Raw genomic sequence first — 21590 nt, forward strand, 5'->3', positions numbered from 1 at the left:
CTCGCAAAATGTGTTGAATTCTTTTTAAAATATGCAGAAAATGGTGAGATTGATTTTTGCATTTAATTTGGACAACATTTAATAAATGTAATATCGATCATGCACGAAACTGTCCCGTAGTAAATTCATCATGGAAAATGTACCACACTCGTCATTCTGATATATCCTAGAGCGTCAGGTATTTCCTACACATATTCTTTGTTGTCAAATCACTTCACAAAAAAAAATTTGAGGTAACAGCATCTCGATATTGCCAGCATTTTAGTGTTTTTCAGGAAATCATACACTGTAAACTTTATAAACTCATTACACAGAAGAAAAAAAAAAAAAAAAAACTCTGAGTAACAAACAGTTCATATTTCAAAAAGATGCTATACTTTCCTTGGCAGAGGGGTACTGGAATCAGTGTATTAGGTATTATAACCTGTGGGAAGTATTTTGATTGTGTGAAACATGATATCCACTTGCAAGAGTTAAACATTATTTAAAATAACAACCATTACAACAAATGATGATATCCACCTGTAAAAGGACCTTCAGGGTTTGAAATGTTCCACACTTTTTAAAAGGACCTTCAGGGTTTGAAATGTTTCACACTTTTTAACAGAAAGCTTTTGGTAATACTTATAACTCAGATGTGTTTCCAACATAAACCCCACTGGATAAAATGAGTAAAATATTGTGGAGTGGTAGACATAGCAGCTTTGTGGGTTTTCTTTTATCTGCCTGTTATAAAGCAATGTTTGTTACCTCGAAGTCGATCATATAGCACTCAGACATTGTATACCATTGGGTTCCATTTCGGTCCTATGTTATTTGTTACATCATAAATAATGTTACACTTGCAATTTCACTTGAAAATTTGGTCCAGTAATACATCCATAGGAACAGAAAATATTACCAGTTCTACTGAAATGGCTACCAATGAAATACTTGACATCAGCAACATATGGTTCAAACAGTTTGGATTATCTTTATATGTTGACAGGACTCCTTAATTTGGTCCCACCTAGATCTAAAGGTGAAAAATTTAAGGAATTGCGACACTGCGCCCCTGCTAAGACTTTTTCTGCTTGTACTGACGTAATTTTCAATTTTTGTGTGACTGCACAGTTTGGATTTGCGTGTGGAGTAGAATTTTTATTTTTTTATTTTTTTTTTTAAATGTGGTTTCTTTTTGCATCTACTCTCACTGCCAGATTTACACATTTTCATTGTAGTCCCAAAATGCTTTTTGAGTATAACACAGGACTTCACGTAGATACAGACCATATGAAAGTTAAAAGTGTGTAATTGCACATATCAGTACAATGTGAAAGATAAATTAATGATCAACAATATAGTCTCATACTTTATACAACAGTCCAACAACAATCAGATATGAAACTTCCTGGCAGATTAAAACTGTGTGCCCGACCGAGACTCGAACTCGGGACCTTTGCCTTTCGCGGTCAAGTGCTAGTTCTGCAAGTTTCGCAGGAGAGCTTCTGTAAAGTTTGGAAGGTAGGAGACGAGATACTGGCAGAAGTAAAGCTGTGAGTACCGGGCGTGAGTCGTGCTTCAGTAGCTCAGATGATAGAGCACTTGCCCACGAAAGGCAAAGGTCCCGAGTTCGAGTCTCGGTCGGGCACACAGTTTTAATCTGCCAGGAAGTTTCATATCAGCGCGCACTCCGCTGCAGAGTGAAAATCTCATTCTGGAAACATCCCCCAGGCTGTGGCTAAACCATGTCTCCGCAATATCCTTTCTTTCAGGAGTGCTAGTTCTGCAAGTTTCGCAGGAGAACTTCTGTAAAGTTTGGAAGGTAGGAGACGAGATACTGGCAGAAGTAAAGCTGTGAGTACCGGGCGTGAGTCGTGCTTCAGTAGCTCAGATGGTAGAACACTTGCCCGCGAAAGGCAAAGGTCCCGAGTTCGAGTCTCGGTCGGGCACACAGTTTTAATCTGCCAGGAAGTTTCATATCAGCGCACACTCCGCTGCAGAGTGAAAATCTCATTCTGGAACAATCAGATAGTTTTTTTGATTCCACGCCTGTATAAACATCCATTGGTTTGGATATAAATTTGTCAGCAACCCAAGCTGAAATGCATTTTTGTCCAGAAAGTAAGTTTCTTGATGGTCATTTGAGAAACAGTGGAGGAGGTAAAGTCTCCTTTGGGTTTGTGGGTTAGAATACACATGAGATATTCCTACCTATCGTAAGAGGTGACTAAAGGGAGTCTTCAACTTTTCGGTCGAATCAGTTGTAGTCCCCCTTTTAGAGTTTGACCTACATATCTTTCAAAATTATCCAAAGTGTGGGCCATTCGGGAAGGACGTCTTACGTGGTGCACCACGTATCCAGTCTGTGATTTGACCTTCTGCACCCCATATTGTCCTGGGTCTGCAACTCCACCTGCACTCCAGTTCTCTGGACGAGGACACCTAATAGAGTAAATAATCTACTATCATAGTCTGCTGTCATCTTTTGCCCCCATGTCAGTATCGAATTTATTGGCACCCAATATCCACCACGGTAGCGAGTCCATCATGGTGGGGCCACCATGTACCCATTTGGTGGTAGCCCCCTGATAACACAGGGATTGCACTGCTGATGCCTGAGTTGCAAATGCCCCACATACACCAAGGAGTAGATGCTCTCCTCTTGCGGCACCAGGGCTCCGGGCAACAGCCATTGTGCCAGGTGGCCTTTGCTGTGGCTGGGAAGCACCTGTGAGAAGAACCTCTGATCAGGGTGAGTGGCATCAAGCAGATGACCCACAATGAAATGGACCAAGTCATCTGTTTCTGGGAACCAAATGGTCTCAGCAGTCACTGAAAAAGGAAAAGTCGAATTTAATGGTGAGAAATATGACTCTAAATCATTCCCCTCCCTACCTACATCATGGGAACATAGAACTATGGAAAACAGGACATTTTTTGCCAAGGTATTTATTCTGCAGTAGAATGGATGGGTACTCCCATCTGGCTACAAAGCCTCTATTTTTTGTCGAACTCCTGGAGGACAAGTTTGGGGAAGTGGCTGCGCTGTCAAAAATGAGAAATGGGGCAGTCCTCAATCAGACAGCATCCCCAGCTCAGACCTGCTTATTGCTCGTCTGTGACCAGCTGGGTGATATTGTCAACATGGTCCAGGGGATTAATTTCCATCACGACCTTCTCTTGCAGTCTGATGAAGAGCTCCCTGCCAATTTAGAATGGTGGGATGTTCATTTCAACCAGCACATCTATAGGGGACCCAAAGACAATAGGATTGGTATCAGTGCCTGCATCTTGGCCTTTGAGGGTGATTCATTGCCTGAAAAGGTCAAGGTGACGGTATACCAATGTGATGTAAAACAATACGTCTGTCCACCTATGTGGTGCTTTAAGTGCTATCTTCCCGCTGCAATTCCAGTGCCACATGCCAAGGCTGTGGATGTCCACTGCATCCAAATACTCCTTGTGTGCCTCCTCCCACTTGTGTCAGCTGTAGAGAGCACCACTTCCCTGCTTGCCAGACTGCAAAGTACTCCAAAAGGAGTGGAAAATTATTGAGTTCAAGACCCTGGACTAGCTGACTTACCAAGAACCCCAGTCACTTGACATATACGTATGCTGCAGCTATGTTGACATCACTCTCACTTGCGACAGTAGTTCTGATATCTCTGTCTCGTACAGTGGGCCACCCCAAAGCACCTACTTTGTGAGCAATACTCCCCCCCCTACCCCCGTCCTCCCCAAATGCCAAGGACATCGGTCCCTCCCCACAGCCGGAGAGGCCACAGCCTCCTCCGCTTCCTCTTGCACGGAAGGGATCCCTTGGGACTCTCCAAGGTATCCACTAATGCCAAAGGGGACACCCGCCAGTGGCTGAAGGAGCCACAAGCTGCTGGACGAAGGGCTTCTTGGTCTTCCTTCGTGCCTGAAGCTACTTTGGAGAAGGCCTCCCAGTAAGCCCTAAAGAGAAGCGAGAGAGGAAGCAGACAAAGTAGTAGTCTGCTAAGAAACAGAACCCTCCTGTGGCCCTAACACCACCAGCCCCTGCCAGTTCTGCATCTGAGGATGAGGTGAAGATTTTAGCGTCCCCCGAAGACCTGGATCTTGCTGATGCCTCACTCGCAATGGAAATGGATACAAATACTCAACTGTTGGCAGCAGGCGACGCTAAGGTGTAAACTGCCTTGGACACTTCATGCCTTCCTCAACTACAGAAAGCGTCATCCTCCAGTGGAACTGCGGTGTTTTTCTCCCACCTGGCTGAGTTATGACAACTCATTAAGCTTTACACCTGCTGTTTGCACTGCTCTGCAGGAAACCTGGTTTCCTACAATGCGGATTCCCGCCCTTCTCGCTTATCTAGGGTTCTACAAAAACTGTTCTGCCTGTGACAGACATCAGGTGGAGTTTGTATCAATGTCCTTACCTCTGTCTGTAGCAAACACCTTTAAAAGCTGTGGCTGTCCACACCACTTAGATCCTGAGACAAAACAACACAATTCGAAACATTTTTCATCCCCTACCCGAAGAAACGCAGGAAATTACCATCTGTAATATCTGCCTCCTTCCGGATGGTGAAGCACCACTCCATGTATTGGCTGCACTAATTTCCAACTCCTCCCACCTTTTCTGTTTCTATGAGGAACAGTTGAAAAGTTTCTAGCGCGAGATAGCTACCCTAATGTCATGCACAAACACTACCACCACCACCACCACCTGCTTTTATGGCAACACTTTGTGTGTATGCAAGTCAAATTTCACGGCTCTGGCTTCGTTAGTTTTGGCCGTGAGGATTCTTTGTATACCATAGTGTAAGCAAAATGGCGAAATCAAGAATCGTGCTGTGATTGCATATCATCATTTGAATGGAATGGCGCCCAAGGAAATTGCAGAGAACATGTGGAATACACTTAAGGACAGTGCTCCGTCTCATGCAACAGTGAAAAACTGGGTGTCCGACTTCAAATGTGGAAGGACGAGTGTGGAGGATGCGCCAAAGAGCAGGTCTGTCACCATCGCCACTTATGAAGCAGTGACTGCAATTCACGATACGATTTTGTAGGATCATCAAACAATGTTGCAGCACATTAAACCACATTTGGAAACTCCCATGGGCGTGCTCATGACATAGTTGTGGATATTTTGGGGATGCAGAAACTTTCATCTTGGTGGGTCCTGAAAGACTTGAATGCAGATTAGAGACAGGAACGGGCCCAGTGTTGTGAAAAGATCGTCCACCAATTTGAAGCGGATGAAGGTAACTTTCTTGCAAGGTATGTGACAATAGACGAAACTCAGGCTCACCACTTAGATCCTGAGACAAAACAACACAATTCGAAACATTTTTCATCCCCTACCCGAAGAAAATTCTGGGTACAAAAATCAGCAGTTACGGCGATGGTATCAGTTTTCTGGGATGCAGAAGAGACAATTATGGTGGATTGCTTGCAAAAGGGCATAACTATCAATGCATCATACTATTGTACCCTCCTGCACCGTTTGAGAGGAGATAAAGAAAAAAAGGCTCGGAAAATTGGCGCCTGGAGTTCTTTTGCATCAGGACAATGCACCAGCACACAAAGTCCTCGCAACACTGGAAACTCTGCAAGACTGCGGCTTTGAATTGTTACTGCATCTGCTGTATTCTCCAGATTTGGCTCCATCAGACTTTTATCTTTTCCCAAACCTAAAAAGGACCTCAAAGGACGATGATTTGACAATGATGATGCAGTGATTGGTGCTGTGAATGCTTAGTTGGACTTGAAATCGAAGACCTTTTATTTGAATGGTTTGCAGAAGTTATCTGAGCATGACTGCAAGTGTATTAGTGTACACAGGTATTATATTGAAAAATAAATTGGTATTATGAAATTTCTATCATTCTTTATTTGTTAGGCTAGAAACTTTTTGACACCCTGCTAGGTGATTTTAATGCCCATAATCCTTTGTGGGATGGAACCAGGGTTACTGGCCATGGTAACTCAACTTGACCTTATTCTCCTAAATACAGGTGCCCCCACACATTTCATTGTGGCACATGGCAAATACTCGGCCATTAATCTCTCGGTTGGAAGTCCAGTTTATCCACTGGAGAGCTCATGACGACTTGTGTTGTAGTGGCCAGTTTCCACGCTTCCTGTCCCTACCCTACCATCACTCAACTGGACACTTGCCGAGATGGGCTTTTCCCAAGGCTAACTGGGACACTTTCACCTCCGCTACCATTGTTGAATCTCCATTGCATGGTAACATCGATGAGATGATCGTCACCGTCACCACAACAATTGCTGCCACAGCTGAATCGGCAATACTTTGTTCCTCAGGTTGCCCTTGGCGGAAGTCAGTGCCTTGGTGGTCGCCGGAAATTGCTGTAGCCATTAGAGACCACAGGCGGGTCCTTCAACATCATAAGCACCACCCATCCCTGAAGAATCTCATTGCCTTCAAACGGCTCCATGCCCAGGACCACCTGCTCATCAAACAACGGAAGTAGTAGTGTTGAGAATGATACATCTCCACAATTGAAACATGAACCTCTCCTTCCCGGGTTTGGAGCAAGCTCCGATGCCACCATGGCCGTCAGACCCCTACAGGTGTACCTGGAATTTTCACATATGGAGCTGTATCTGCCGTTCCAGACATAATCGCAGAGCGTCTTGCCGAGCATTATGCTCGCACCTCTGCGTCTGAGAATTACAGCCCCGCCTTTTCTCTCCTCACAGTGCGTGGAACGACAACACCTATTTTTTTGCTCCGTACCACCCTGAGCCATATAATGCTCTTTTCAGTGAGTGGGAATTTCTCAGTGCCCTTGCCGACTATCCTGACACATCCTCTGGCCCATTCCCAAACAATTAAACATCTGATCGATGAGATTTCGGGATTGCAGCTGGATCATGTAGACTTCTTGCTACGATATTTCGGTTGGCAATCATCCAGCCATATTCAGGTGAGTGTCCGTCACTGGAGACTGCAAGTTCCCGGAGTCAGCTTTATAGCAAAAAATTGGTGCGAAAACGCATGCGCATTCGCCTCCGTCACAGGAGTGTCCTCTATCGAAATCCGTGCCCTCTGGAGCTACTGTTCTATCTGTAGCACACAGGCGCATGCGTAAAGGTGAAAACTACATGTCCGCCCTCTGTCGGAATGCGCGCCTGCGTCGCTAAAAACAGACTACAGATGTCGCCAAATGTGTCATTATGAATAAAATGTCTTCTCTCAGAGGAAATTAGAGAGATCACCGGGTCCCAAGTCTTGTCCAGTTGAAAACCACCATGATGATTTACAAGATTTCGTGCTAGGCGTATCTCCACAGATTCTTTAATTACTGAATCCCAGAAAGTTTTCGCTGGGGCCAAGATTTTCGTGGCAGAAAAATCTATAGCGTGTCCTGTGGTAATACAGTGCTCAGCTACGGCTGACTTACTGAGCTGCGAAAGGCGAGTGTGGCATTTGTGTTCAACGCACCTTTCATGTACTGTGCGTGTCGTCTGACCGGTGTAAGCTTTGCCACACCGGCAAGGAATTTTATAGATCCCGGCCTTCCGCAGACCCAGATCGTCCTTTACTGAACTGAGAAGGGCACTAATCTTCGCCGGTGGCTGGAAGATCACTTTAACTTGATGTTTCCTTAGGATCCTGCCTATTTTAGATGAAAGGTTGCCGACGTATGGAAGGAACACCCTGGACTTGAATAGCTCCTTATCTTTTTGATCTTGTAGGTGGTCACATTTCTTTCTTCTTAGCGCTGTTCTAATCTGATGTGAACACCGACTCTAAATGTTCCAGCTCCTTTTGTAATGCTGTCTCCATCAGAAACAACATGAGCCCGGTGCACCAATGTTTTAAGGACGCCGGTAGTTTGTGTAGGATGATGACAACTTGACACTTGCAGGTAAAGGTCCGTATGTGTTGGCTTAAGGTAGACAGAATGCCCTAATGACCCATCCACTCTCTTAGTAACCAAGAAGTCCAAGAATGGCAAGCAACCATCCTTCTCTACTTCCATCGTAAACTGGATGTTCTTGTGGATTGCATTCAGATGTTGCAAGAACCGTGACAGTTCTTCTTCACCATGGGGCCACACTACAAGGGTGTCATCTACATATCACCAGAAAACTTTCGGTTTAAGTTCTGCCGAGTCTAGTGCCCTTTCCTCAAAGTCTTCCAGAAACAAGTTTGCTACCAAAGGCGAGAGAGGACTGCCCATGGCAACACCGTCAGTCTGCTCAAAATATTCTTTGTTAAATAAAAAGTAGGTTGAGGAAAGGACATGATGGAAAAGCGCTGTTATGTCGGCTGTGAACTTATTGCTGATGAGCGACAAAGAATCCATAAGAGCAACCTTAGTGAAAAGTGAGATGACATCAAAGCTGACTAGTAAGTCAGTTTCATTGAGTTGAACTGACTTCAGTCTGTTGATAAAGTCAGCCGAGTTGTGAACATGATCCACGCACTTCCCCACAAAAGGTCTCAATAGAGAGGCAAGATGTATCGCCAAATCATACGTAGGTGCGTCAATATTACTGACGATCGGCCGTAATGGAAACACTGTTTTATGGATCTTCGGAAGACCGTATAACCTGGGTGGCACAGAACTGTGAGGTCTTAGTCTTTTGGCCACTTCTTGCGGAATACAAGAAGAATTCAGCAGGGCTGATGTTTTCCTCTCCACTTTCGCTGTGGGGTCTTTGTCAATCTTCCGATACATTGGTTCACTCAGCAAGTTGTAGATCTTCTGATTATAAACCTCATGCAGCAATAGCACTGTAATGTTTCCCTTATCCGCTGGTAAGACCACTGTGTGAGGATCTTCTCGTAGCTTTCGTAATGCGGCCCTTTCCATGGCAGAAATGTTGCTCTTCTGACGTGGAGCTTTCGTGAGCCACCGGCGAAGATTAGTGCCCTTCTCAGTTCAGTGAAGGATGATCTGGGTCTGCGGAAGGCCGGGATCTATAAAATTCCTTGCCAGTGTGGCAAAGCTTACATCGGTCAGACGACACGCACAGTACATGAAAGGTGCGTTGAACACAAATGCCACACTCGCCTTTCGCAGCTCAGTAAGTCAGCCGTAGCTGAGCACTGTATTACCACAGGACACGCTATAGATTTTTCTGCCACGAAAATCTTGGCCCCAGCGAAAACTTTCTGGGATTCAGTAATTAAAGAATCTGTGGAGATACGCCTAGCACGAAATCTTGTAAATCATCATGGCGGTTTTCAACTGGACAAGACTTGGGACCCGGTGATCTCTCTAATTTCCTCTGAGAGAAGACATTTTATTCATAATGACACATTTGGCGACATCTGTAGTCTGTTTTTAGCGACGCAGGCGCGCATTCCGACAGAGGGCGGACATGTAGTTTTCACCTTTACGCATGCGCCTGTGTGCTACAGATAGAACAGTAGCTCCAGAGGGCATGGATTTCGATAGAGGACACTCCTGTGACGGAGGCCAATGCGCATGCGTTTTCGCACAATTTTTTTGCTATAAAGCTGACTCCGGGAACTTGCAGTCTCCAGTGACGGACACTCACCTGAATATGGCTGGATGATTGCCAACCGAAATATCGTAGCAAGAAGTCTACATGATCCAGCTGCAATCCCGAAATCTCATCGATCATTCAATATGCCGGGAAAACTTCAAGAATCACAATTAAACATCTGTCAGTGGATTACCAGCGCATCTGGAACGATGGCAAATTGCTGTCTGAAGGGGCCGAAAGTATCATCGTTCCAGTGCTAAAGCCTTGTAAGAACCCGCTATATGTGGATAGCTATCGCCCTATGAGCCTCACCAACATTCTGTCCAAGCTCCTTGAACATATGGTGAGTCGGCAGTTGTGTTGGGTCCTTGAGTCTCGTGGACAACTTGGTCACTTGGGGTCTGCTGTTCGATTGGCCGTTTCCCAGCAACAACACCTTATTGCCATCTTTTTTGACCTGATAAAGGCCTACGATACCACTTGGTGACATATCTTCGCTACTCTGCATGAGTATGGTCTCAAGAACCCGCTCTCAATTGTTATACAGAACTTCTTGTCTCTCCACACTTTCAGAGTTCGCGTCAGTGCTTCTCACAGTGCACTCCATATACAAGAGAATGGGGTCCCGCAGGGCTCTGTTGTGTGTCCCACTCATTTTAATTGCTGTTAATGGTCTTGCACTAGCAGTTGGATCCTCAATACCTCCCCTCAAATAGGCTGATGTTTTTCTATTTCCTTCTGCTCCCCTTCTATTGGTGTGGCTGAACACCGGCCTGAGGGAGCCATACCATAGGCGCAGTCATGGGCCCTCACTCACGGCTTTCAATATGTGGTCACCAAGACTTGTCATGCACTTCTGTCGTCATCATATGTCCACCCCCATCCAGAACTTTACCTCAGTGACCAACTACTCTATGTAGTGGAGACTTACCGCTTTTTGGGACTTGTCGTCGATGCTCACATAACTTGGTTTCACCATCTCTGTCAGTTTAAGGAAAAGTTCTGGCGGCATTTTAATATTATTCGATGCCTGAGCCACACCGACAGGGGTTCTGATTGCTCTACACTGCTGCAGGTGTACAAAACTCTCCAGCAGTCCAGTCTGGACTATGGGAGCCTGGTGTATGGTTCAGTATCACCCCCTGTGCTGTGACTGCTGGAGCCTATTCACCACTTTGGAGTTTGGCTTGCGACGGGAGCTTTCCTCGTGAGCCCAGTGAATAGTCTCCTCGGGGAAGCTGCATTCCTCCAATGCTACTCCGGCGGCAACTACTGCTTACAAATTATACCACCCACATTCATAGTTCATCTCACTATCCAAATTACTGTCTTCTTTTCCCTAACACAATGATCCATCTCCCGCAACGGCGGACCAGAACAGTGAATTTCCTTGCAGTTCGTGTCCGGTTGCTTCTTACTGAACTTGACACTTTCCCTCTACCACCTTTCTTGCTTGTCCACTTATGTATACCTCCATTGTCCATGTCTGGACCTATCGCAAGGCCCAATAGGTTCAGTTCCACCTGAGGCCCTCCGCCGGCAATTTTTCTCTATTCTTGGTGAGTTCCAGGGCTCAGAAATAGTCTACACCAACCAATCAATGGTTGACAGTCTTGTTGCCTTCACTTATGCTTAAGTTGGACATATTGAACAGTGCTCCTTGCCAGATGGCTGCAATGTTTTCACTGCAGAGTTGGTAGCCGTCTGTTGCACTCTTGAGCATATCTGCTCCTGTGCTGGTGAGTCCTTCGTCATCTTATGTGTGTCCTTAAGCAGCCTACAAGCTCTCAACCCGTGCTTTCCTTGCCATCAATTGGTAGTGACTATCCAGGAGTCTCTTTATGTCCTTGGCAACAGTGGATGTTCAGTAACCCTCATTTATACCCCAGGACATGTCAAGATCCTGGCCAATGAACTTTCTGACTGGCTGGCCAAACAAGCTACTGGTAAACCAACTCTGGAGATCGGCCTGCCGGAGACTGCTCTTTGCTTGGTCTTCTGCTGTTAAGTTTTTGAGATCTGGGATACTAAATGGTGCACCTTCAGTACACCAAATAAACTACGTGTTATCAAGGAGACAACAAATTTGTGTTGGTCATCCATGTGAGCCACTCACAGGGACTATGTTGTCCTTTGCCAGCTCCACATGGGCCATACTTGGCTGACACATGGTCACCTCCGTTGCGAGGACCCACATAGGTGTCGCTGTGGCTCCCACATGACTGTCGTTCACATCTTGTAGGACTGCCCAATTTTAGCTGCTCTACAGCAGACTTTTAACCTTCCTGCCACACTGCCAATGGTGTTGGGAGACAGTACCTCAATGGCTGAAGTTGTTTTACGTTTTATTTATTGGGGGGTATCACACAATCTCTCCCAGGCCTCCACCCTCCATCCATCTTAACTCTTCCTCACTGTTTCTTTGCTGTTTGTTCACCTTGGTGTTCACCTTTTCCCTGTCTGTGTTCCTCTAGCCTTGTCTTTCAAGCTTGAGATTTTAGTGTGTTGCATGATGGCTGGCTTGTCCTTTTTTTACTGCTGTGATCAGCCAGCCCAGGTCATCTGCTGTATTCTTTTAATACCTTCCATTACTTTCTCCTTTTAGTGTACATTCTCCACTTTCTGTTAGCTTCTGTCGTTTTGTCTTTCAGTGTGATTCGAAGTTAGTTTTACGCCTTTTACTTTCCCCAACTCCTTTTGGGACTGTTTTTAAGTTGAGACCTATTCGAATGAGGAAAAAGGGGCTAATGACCCTATAGTTTGGCCCCTTTACTCCCAAGACCAACCAACCAAGAAGGTAAATTTTTTAGAATGCGTGATTGGAAGAAGTGTGACAGGGGATGACCTAAACACAAAGCTGGATAGCTGTTTTTGTCAAATCAGCATACTGTAGCACTTGATGCTTGGTTATTGGTTTTTCCTTTTAGCAAAAGGCATCTCAGATGCTGGCAGCAAATTAACGCTTTGGAATGACAAGCTCCCAACTAAGACATTTCATGTAAATTGATGTCGAAGTTTCGTTAACTCATTATTCAGTCATCACTCTACCTGCAATAGTGTTTTCTTGATCTAGTACAAGGTAGTGCTTGTCAGAATGGGCTGTAAAGAACCTTTACAAAAACAGTAACAAAAGTGCAACATAACTGTGTTAACCTTCCCCCTACCTCATTCTTTGTAAAACTGCTACTGAAAAGTACAAGAAATGGGTATGTGTTTGTGCTATTAAGCATATCGTGCATTTTCATTGGTTGTCTGCCTCTACAGTTGTTTCTTCAGTCACTTAAATCCTAATGTTTGTGTCGGGATGATAAGTTTTGGTTAGTGATAGGTAATAATTATATAAATATTCAACTTTATCATTACTTACAAGAAAAATAATTGAATACTAAAAAGAAAAAAGTGTGTGTTTAAATTTCAATACAATGAAGTTAGCCCATGTATTATTTTTTCATAAAGGAATGTAATCCCATGAAAGCTTAATAATAATCTTGATCCACAGGAGGCATGTACTTCAGCATGTTGCTGATATTTTTCTTCTTTTCTTCTGGTAGTAATGGTTTAGTGTTGTTCAATTCTTTGGCTTAATTGACTGTACATTCAATTCTGTACATTAATTATCTTCAGAAATGAAAGTTATGCTCTTTGATTGTGCCCCTCCTTGCCAAAATTTCAAGTTGACAGTTTCCACAATCTTTTGAATGAATCATATTTTGTATGAAATATGTGCTGGGCCTTGTGTAAATTCCAATGATGTTCTTGTGCAAATATGAGAACTTGAAAATTAAATTTCTTCTACATTGATCCAAAGTCATAAAAATTTGCATTTCAGAGCTGTAGTGGTTAAAGAGGAATTTTGCGATCGATATTTTTCAATAATCGTTGGAATCCAACGAGGGAAATCTCATTTTTTCCAGTGGACTGTGTGCACTGTGTCTTCTGAATGTATGAATGTCCAGGCACCAACTACAACATTATAATTTTATTCACATGAGGATTTTGGGGAAATTCAAAACATCCTAGGGAATAAAAGAATTTTGTTTCTGGGGAATGTAGGAATTGCTCCATGTGATCAGCTCGATAATATTGTGTTCATAATTTACCTTGTCTGGAATAGATTTAAAGGTGCCTGCAAGGTTATTTCAAAATCTGCCAGACAATTCTTCTGTCTGCAGGGCTTAAGATACAGTTGTACTTCATGAATTATGAGTTGTTAAATCGTCTAAATTTAATTTTCTTTTGTAAAATATATACTAGCGTCTCCTGTTAGACACGAGATTACGTACTGCAGGTCAAAGCAAAGCAGTGGGGCAGACTTCTGTTTCCTGTGATCATCTCTGAGTGTTCCCAATTCTTCTTTTTCTTTAATATGTTCACAGTAATTTTCTTTTAAACATTCAGTGAATGTGTTGCATGTTTTTGACACTTTGTATTCTTCACATAGGTAGCAACGATTAGATTTTCTCTCATTGATTCCTAAACTGAATTCCATGACAAAAATGTGCCTATACATACTGTACTTGACTGGTGTTTTAACTTCTTAACATTTATCTTTATAAAGGCAGTACATTTTAAAAAGAGATAAACTTGAATCAAGGTATTTTCTTGCTTTTTGAACTCTGCAGTAGTGTCTCTTCAACTGCAAAAAAATTGTATGCTGCTTTAACTATTGTTTTTCAGCCTCACCAAGCTTCCTTGAACTGTTCTGATGGATACCTGTGTTGGCACATAGTGGTGTGTTACTAGCAGGAGCTATATTTTTATGAACATGGTATACGACCCCCCCCTTTTTTGTACCTGGAATTTTTTCACATTGAACATAAGTCATTCTATTATTCTTCATTTTTGGATGCACAGTTATACTTCACTCAGTAGAATTGAGTAAAAAGTGGTATTTCTTGTTGTGACTTAACTAATAACAACTACAAAATAATGTTTTCATATCAGTTTATTCAATTCTTGCTCTGCACTTGAATTTGCACATATTTATGCAACCTTTCAGTGTTGGTGCTTTTTGCTGGAACACTTTGACCTTTCCAACTTGGTTATGTTTTCTTTTTACCCATGATTTCCATGACTGCGTGTCAGTACATGCTTTCTTCTCTTTGTGTTTGTATTTTTGTCTCCTTGAGTTTGTCCCATAACAAAACAAAACATAACATAAATTAATTTCATAGCATGTATTTACATTTGGAACTTACCTGGGAGCACATGCATATAGTTGGTGTAGGTGGAGCAATCAGGACTGCTTTCAACATCTGAATTTTCTGGATTGGGTGGTGAGCTGGAACCTTCTATTTATTCAGCTATCCTGTCATTAATTGCATCCATGATTATTTAATATGAACACCACACAAACAATAAACCAGAGCAGCAATGCCCTAACGATTCATGAATAATAGAAACAACGTCGGATTTACAAAATGATGGCCCTAAAATCACTCACTAGAGCACATTCATATGACAAGGTTCCAAATGAGCTCTAGGAAATCTGTCATTCTTAACTAAAATTTATCTGTAGAAACACTCTGTTCTATCTGTCAAATAGAACCTTGACATCTAAACGAATCAAAGTGATATCGGTTGGAATTTCAGCATTATTGCAACTCCGCTACTTCTCCACAGATTGCTGCATGCACACAGTCTATGTGTAGCAGAAGTCGGATAGAAACTTATCACACTAACAACTCATTTTCTTTGAATTTGTCAGTTGAAACTTTATTGTTCCAAAGGGTTGAAATGTCAGTGGGGGTGTGTGGAGACACTTCAGAGAATTTGTTTGAAGTGCACACCAATCTTTTTGCACAACAGATGCTAAAGGTTATCTCTGGTGACCACGCGCTACCATTTGCTACAACAGGTGTTTTATATTAGGGCTCACCTATTAATAACTATTTATGTAGTTAACATTAAGGCATTTTATCTGGTCAGCTGTAACGATATTGGATAGGAATACTCGGTGAGCAGCAGGTAATGATCAAGTGAAAATGCAGGTCTGGGCACCGCCATCATTGTTGTTGTACTGAATTAGAGCATTTAGTACCCCCACACCTAACTTATGGATCTTGCCCATTGAATGGAAAATTTTCACGAAGGTTAAATGACCAAAGATCGGATATGCCGACGTGGACTATAGTGGTAACCATAAAAAACATTCTGCATCAAAGCTCGTTGTCTCCCTGAATGTAGTGAACAATTCTTGCTCAAATAATCCTACTTCAAGTGAGATTTCTGTGGTTATTTCTTCATTGGTACTCACCTCATACATGTCACAAGTGTTTCGAGCTGCCTCCATGGTTGTCACCCTTTTATTGAATAGAAAGTGAATCAAATGTTGCAAATGTTAGACTAATTACTTTTGATGTTTCGTTTTGTAACGCTTAAGTAATACTCCTTGTAACCTTCAAATGTGTGACTTTCATTGTATCTCTGCAAGAATAATACTAGAATCTCAAATAAAAATAACTACTGATAAATATAATTATTAATAACAAAACAAGAACATCAAGAATCTGTGCAGTAACCTATTTCTTCAGGTAAATTTTGCCCACAGTTGTAGATTACATACTTCAATATTCAGGTCACAGCACTGTTGTTACTGCATGGTATTCAGGTAATTTAGCATGTATATTTATCACTCAAAATCAAATAAATATTGAATATCTATACATTTGCCAATGTGAATGTGGAAATATACTGTAGATCGTTGGTGCAAGACACAAAGTTTCACGACACCCTGTGTGGGCACTAGCTGGTGTCAAGTGATCAGTGGCCACTGGTAACTACATCAAGAGGGATATGTACAGTCAGTTGTAGGCACTTTCATGGAAATCGTTTGTAATAGTAAGAATGTAGTACAGGTACCATTTGTAACTGTAATTGTGATCTTCAACATTTTATTGTTCTGAATAGTTAAGATCTCATTCTCTGTTCTTTACAGTGGTTATTGGCCATCTCAAAATCTTCATAAAAGATTCACAGTATTGTTGTCCAGAAACTAAATGTCAGAAGCGATATCGGAAACGGAAATCTTTTATGGTAAGTCATATTTAATCTTATAATAAGGTAAATCTGTTATACTGTTTTCTGTGACATTTGTATAATATCTTATTCAAATCAATTACTGAGATGTAGTTAAAAAAAAAAAAAAAAAGACCTCAAGTTTTTTTAATAGCTGTAATGAAAAATTGCTAGAGATGACAGGAAATTGTGTCAATTGACATATTTAAATATGTCTGCTTGTGTCTGTATATGTGTGGATGGATATGTCTGCTTGTGTCTGTATATGTGTGGATGGATATGTGTGTGTGTGCGCGAATGTATACCTGTCCTTTTTTCCCCCTAAGGTAAGTCTTTCCGCTCCAGGGATTGGAATGACTCCTTATCCTCTCCCTTAAAACCCACTTCCTTTCGTCTTTCCCTCTCCTTCCCTCTTTCCTGACGAAGCAACTGTTTGTTGCGAAAGCTAGAATTTTGTGTGTGTGTTTGTGTTTGTTTGTGTGTCTATCGACCTGCCAGCGCTTTCGTTCGGTAAGTCACATCATCTTTGTTTTTAGATGTATTTTTCCCACGTGGAATGTTTCCCTCTATCACCCTGTGGCTAAACATGCCTTGGTGCACGGCCAGCACATCTTGGCACAATGTTACACCGTCCGGGTTATCTGGATACTCCCCACTAACACCAACCTATCCGAACTCTGGAGATGGGAACTTGCTCATCAAAGATGATGTGACTTACCATACGAAAGCACTGGGGGTCGATAGATACACAAACAAACATACACACACAATTCTAGCTTTCGCAACCAACGGTTGCTTCATCAGGAAAGATGGAAGGAGAGGGAAAGACGAAAGGATGTGGGTTTTAAGGGAGAGGGTAAGGAGTCATTCCAATCCCGGGAGTGGAAAGACTTACCTTAGGGGGAAAAAAGGACCGGTATACACTTGCGCGCGCGCACACACACACACACACACACACACACACACATATCCATCCACACATATACAGACACAAGCAGACATATTCAAAGACAAAGAGTTTGGGCAGAGATGTCAGTCGAGGCGGAAATGCAGAGGCAAAGATGTTGTTGAATGACAGGTGAGGTATGAGTGGCGGCAACTTGAAATTAGCGGAGATTGAGGCCTGGTGGGTAACGGGAAGAGAGGATATATTGAAGAGCAAGTTCCCATCTCCAGAGTTCGGATAGGTTGGTGTTAGTGGGAAGTATCCAGATAACCCGGACGGTGTAACATTGTGCCAAGATGTGCTGGCCGTGCACCAAGGCATGTTTAGCCACAGGGTGATCCTCATTACCAACAAACACTGTCTGCCTGTGTCCATTCATGCGAATTGACAGTTTGTTGCTGGTCATTCCCACATAGAATGCGTCACAGTGTAGGCAGGTCAGTTGGTAAATCACGTGGGTGCTTTCACACGTGGCTCTGCCTTTGATCGTGTACACCTTCCGGGTTACAGGACTGGAGTAGGTGGTGGTGGGAGGGTGCATGGGGCAGGTTTTACACCGGGGGCGGTTACAAGGGTAGGAGCCAGAGGGTAGGGAAGGTGGTTTGTGGATTTCATAGGGATGAACTAACAGGTTACGAAGGTTAGGTGGACGGCGGAAAGACACTCTTGGTGGAGTGGGGAGGATTTCATGAAGGATGGATCTCATTTCAGGGCAGGATTTGAGGAAGTAATATCCCTGCTGGAGAGCCACATTCAGAGTCTGGTCCAGTCCCGGAAAGCATCCTGTCACAAGTGGGGCACTTTTGTGGTTCTTCTGTGGGAGGTTCTGGGTTTGAGGGGATGAGGAAGTGGCTCTGGTTATTTGCTTGTGTACCAGGTCGGGAGGGTAGTTGCGGGATGCGAAAGCTGTTGTCAGGTTGTTGGTGTAATGGTTCAGGGATTCAGGACTGGAGCAGATTCGTTTGCCACGAAGACCTAGGCTGTAGGGAAGGGACCGTTTGATGTGGAATGGGTGGCAGCTGTTATATATATATATATATATATATATATATATATATATATATATATAACAGAGGGAAACATTCCACGTGGAAAAAATATATCTAAAAAGAAAGAAAGTGATGAGACTTACCAAACAAAAGCGCTGGCAGGTCGATAGACACACAAACATACACACAAAATTCTAGCTTTCGCAACAAACGGTTGCTTCGTCAGGAAAGAGGGAAGGAGAGGGAAAGATGAAAGGAAGTGGGTTTTAAGGGAGAGGGTAAGGAGTCATTCCAATCCCGGGAGCGGAAAGACTTACCTTAGGGGGAAAAAAGGACGGGTATACACTCGCGCGCACACACACACACATATCCATCCGCATATACACAGACACAAGCAGACATATAAGAAAAGGATGAACATTACACTAGAGAAAGATCAAATTTGCAAATAACATGAAAGTCTGAATATGTAAATAGAACTAAGAAAAGGAAGGAGACATGGAAAGTGTTGCTCAAATTGTTGCATGGGAAGGTGATTGGGTCCAATTGAGAAAGAAAATTGTGCAAAAGGGCCATAGTATAATCTAATTGATGATAATCATCTCTCTCTCTCTCTCTCTCTCTCTCTCTCTCTCTCTCTTTTGGTAAGTGTTAATTCTAAATGAAAAATACTCTGGCTCCCTGTGAAATGGATGAAGCAATGGAGATCAAAAACATAAAGCTTCAAGCAAATTGTTAAAGAGTAATGCAGAAAGAAAGTGAGGTAAAGGAGAAAAACAATTACCATTTAATAATGTGTCATTGACTTTGTGGTCATAAGAGAGACGAGTGCAGCAGTGAACAATCTTTTGTAGTACTCATTTTTCATTATATTGGATAATTTTCTAATTTGTCAACATTTGAATGACGTGAATGCCTTTTTTCTCGTAGTTTCAGTTTCTGCCACAATAGTTGATTGAAGTTGGCACATTAACAGCTTAGGTCCTAAGCTGTAAACTGTGAATCTAGACTGGAAACCATAATTGTTTTTACGTATAGTAAGGAAAGTTCTGGCAGAAGTGTAAATAGTTTGGAGTAAAGGAGAAAAAACACACACACACACACACACACACACACACACACACACACACACACACACCCTTGTGCACCTATGCACCTACATTGTGCTGGCTGGACACACAGTGTCAGAAAAGCAGTTTGGCAGATGGACGAGGATGGGGATTTTGGTGGGTGGGGTGGGTGGAGGGAGAAAGAGGTGGGAAGCTGGCAGAGGGGTTGGGTATGGTTAGCTAGCAGCTCAGTGAGAGGCAGCAGGTGCGCAGGCTGAGAGTATAGGAGGGAGGGGTGGCAGGTGCACAGGCTCGCATGTGACATACGATGAGGATGAGGTGGATGCGCTAATTGGAGGCGGTGACAAGACAAAGGAAGGGGAAACTTGTGTAGAGGTTGTGGGACAGTGGTTTAGCATAAATTGAGGCCAGGAGGATTATAGGAAAGAAGGATGTTTTGCAAGGATGATGTCTGTCTACATAGTTCACGAAAACTTGTCCTGGAGGGAAGTGTCCCTATGAAATGGGTTGTGAAGCAGCCATTGAACTCGAGCATGTTGTGCTCAGCAGTCTGTTGCACCACTGGGTGGTCAACTTTGTTCTTGGACACAGTTCAACATGCCCATTCATTGTGGTGAACAGCTGGTTGCTGGTCATGCCCACATAAAGTGACATGCAAAATCGCAACATAGCTGATGTGACATGGCTTCTTTCACAGGTGGCACTGCCTCTGATATGACGGAATAATCCTGTGAGCAGACTGGAATAGAAAGTGCCGAGTGGATGGATTTCTTGGGTCTTGAACCTGTGTCTTCCTTAGAGAAGTGGAAATGACAGGTGAACTAGGGTGGGGGTTTGGTGGGTAGGATGGGTAGAGGGAGAAAGAGGAGGTATGTGGCAGTTGGAGATGGGAGTGGTACAGTGATGGATCAGGATGTTCTGTAGGTTGGGTGGGCAACAGAATGTCACTTTCGGAAGGTTTGGAGTTATGTGGAGTAGATACCACCCATTTTGGGCATGATAATAGATAATCAAAGCCCTGGCAAAGGATATAGCAATTGTTTCAGTCCGTGGTGATATTGCATGAAAGAGGGGGGTCCTTTGCAGCTGATTCTTGAGGGTGTTGGGAGAATTAGAGGCATGTGATAATATGGCACAGGAAATCTGTCTGCAGACTAGGTTTGGAGAGTAGAGCCTGTCTGTGAAGGCATATGTGAGACCTTCAGCACACAGCACAAGGGAATTCTCATCACTGCAGATATGTCTTCCACAGGTGGTGCAGCTGTATGAGAGTGATTTTTTGGTGCGAAAGGGGAGACACCAGTCCAAATGCAGGTGGTTAATGGGTTTAACATAGGCAGAGATATAAATGAAGCCATCGAGAGATGGAGATCAACGTCCAGAAAGGCAGAACAGTTGTTTCAGGAGGACCAAGTGAAGCATATGGGAGAGAAAGTGTTCAGGTTGTGGAGGAATGAATATTTGATATCTTTGCCCTGTGACCAGATCATGAGCGAAACAAATTCTTTGAGAGGCTAGGAAGGTTTCCTCTAGATGCTTTATAAACAGTTTGGCATCAGAGGGTGCTACACTGGTGCCCATGACTGTGCTGCTGATTTTTTAAATATACCTTCCCATCACCAAAGAAATAGTTGTGTGCGATTATATGATTGGTATGGTGTTTGAGTAGTGTTTGAAGGCCTTGGGGAGGAGGGATATTGGTGTACAGGGATTTAACATGAACAATGATAAGTATGTATCCAGGTGCTAATGGAGTTTCAATGATAGAGAGTTAGAGAAGAAAGTAGTTGGTATCTTTGATATGGCAGGCTGGGCTTTGAGCAATCGGTACGAAGTGTTGGTCAAAAAGAGCGGAGATTCTTTCAGTGAAAGCACAATAACTAGCTACCGTGAGGTGTCCAATGTTGGGTTTGTGGATTTTGAGAATAATGTAGAAGGTGGCTGTACAGGGGAACATTGGGATTAGGAGAGAGAGAGAGAGAGAGAGAGAGAGAGAGACCGACCTTCTCCAATAGGGTGACAGGCTTATTCAATCATATCAGAAGCATGGCCATCTGTGAAGGAAATCATGTTATATACCAGCTCTGATGTAATTACTGCTCAG

The 21590-nt window shown here is 43.2% G+C and overlaps 1 protein-coding gene across 2 annotated transcripts in view; it reads left to right on the forward strand.

The window, feature by feature from the left end:
* The window catches only part of LOC126248293 (uncharacterized), a 289514-nt gene that overhangs the window by 116855 nt on the left and 151069 nt on the right, over positions 1–21590 (forward strand). For both annotated transcript variants that reach the window (XM_049949155.1, XM_049949156.1), the window contains exon 11: positions 16402–16499. In XM_049949155.1, coding sequence (XP_049805112.1) covers positions 16402–16499 — 98 coding nt within the window. The remainder of the gene's footprint in view (positions 1–16401; positions 16500–21590) is intronic.

This window comes from Schistocerca nitens, chromosome 3, assembly GCF_023898315.1.
Source record: "Schistocerca nitens isolate TAMUIC-IGC-003100 chromosome 3, iqSchNite1.1, whole genome shotgun sequence".
Classification (NCBI taxonomy): domain Eukaryota; kingdom Metazoa; phylum Arthropoda; class Insecta; order Orthoptera; family Acrididae; genus Schistocerca; species Schistocerca nitens.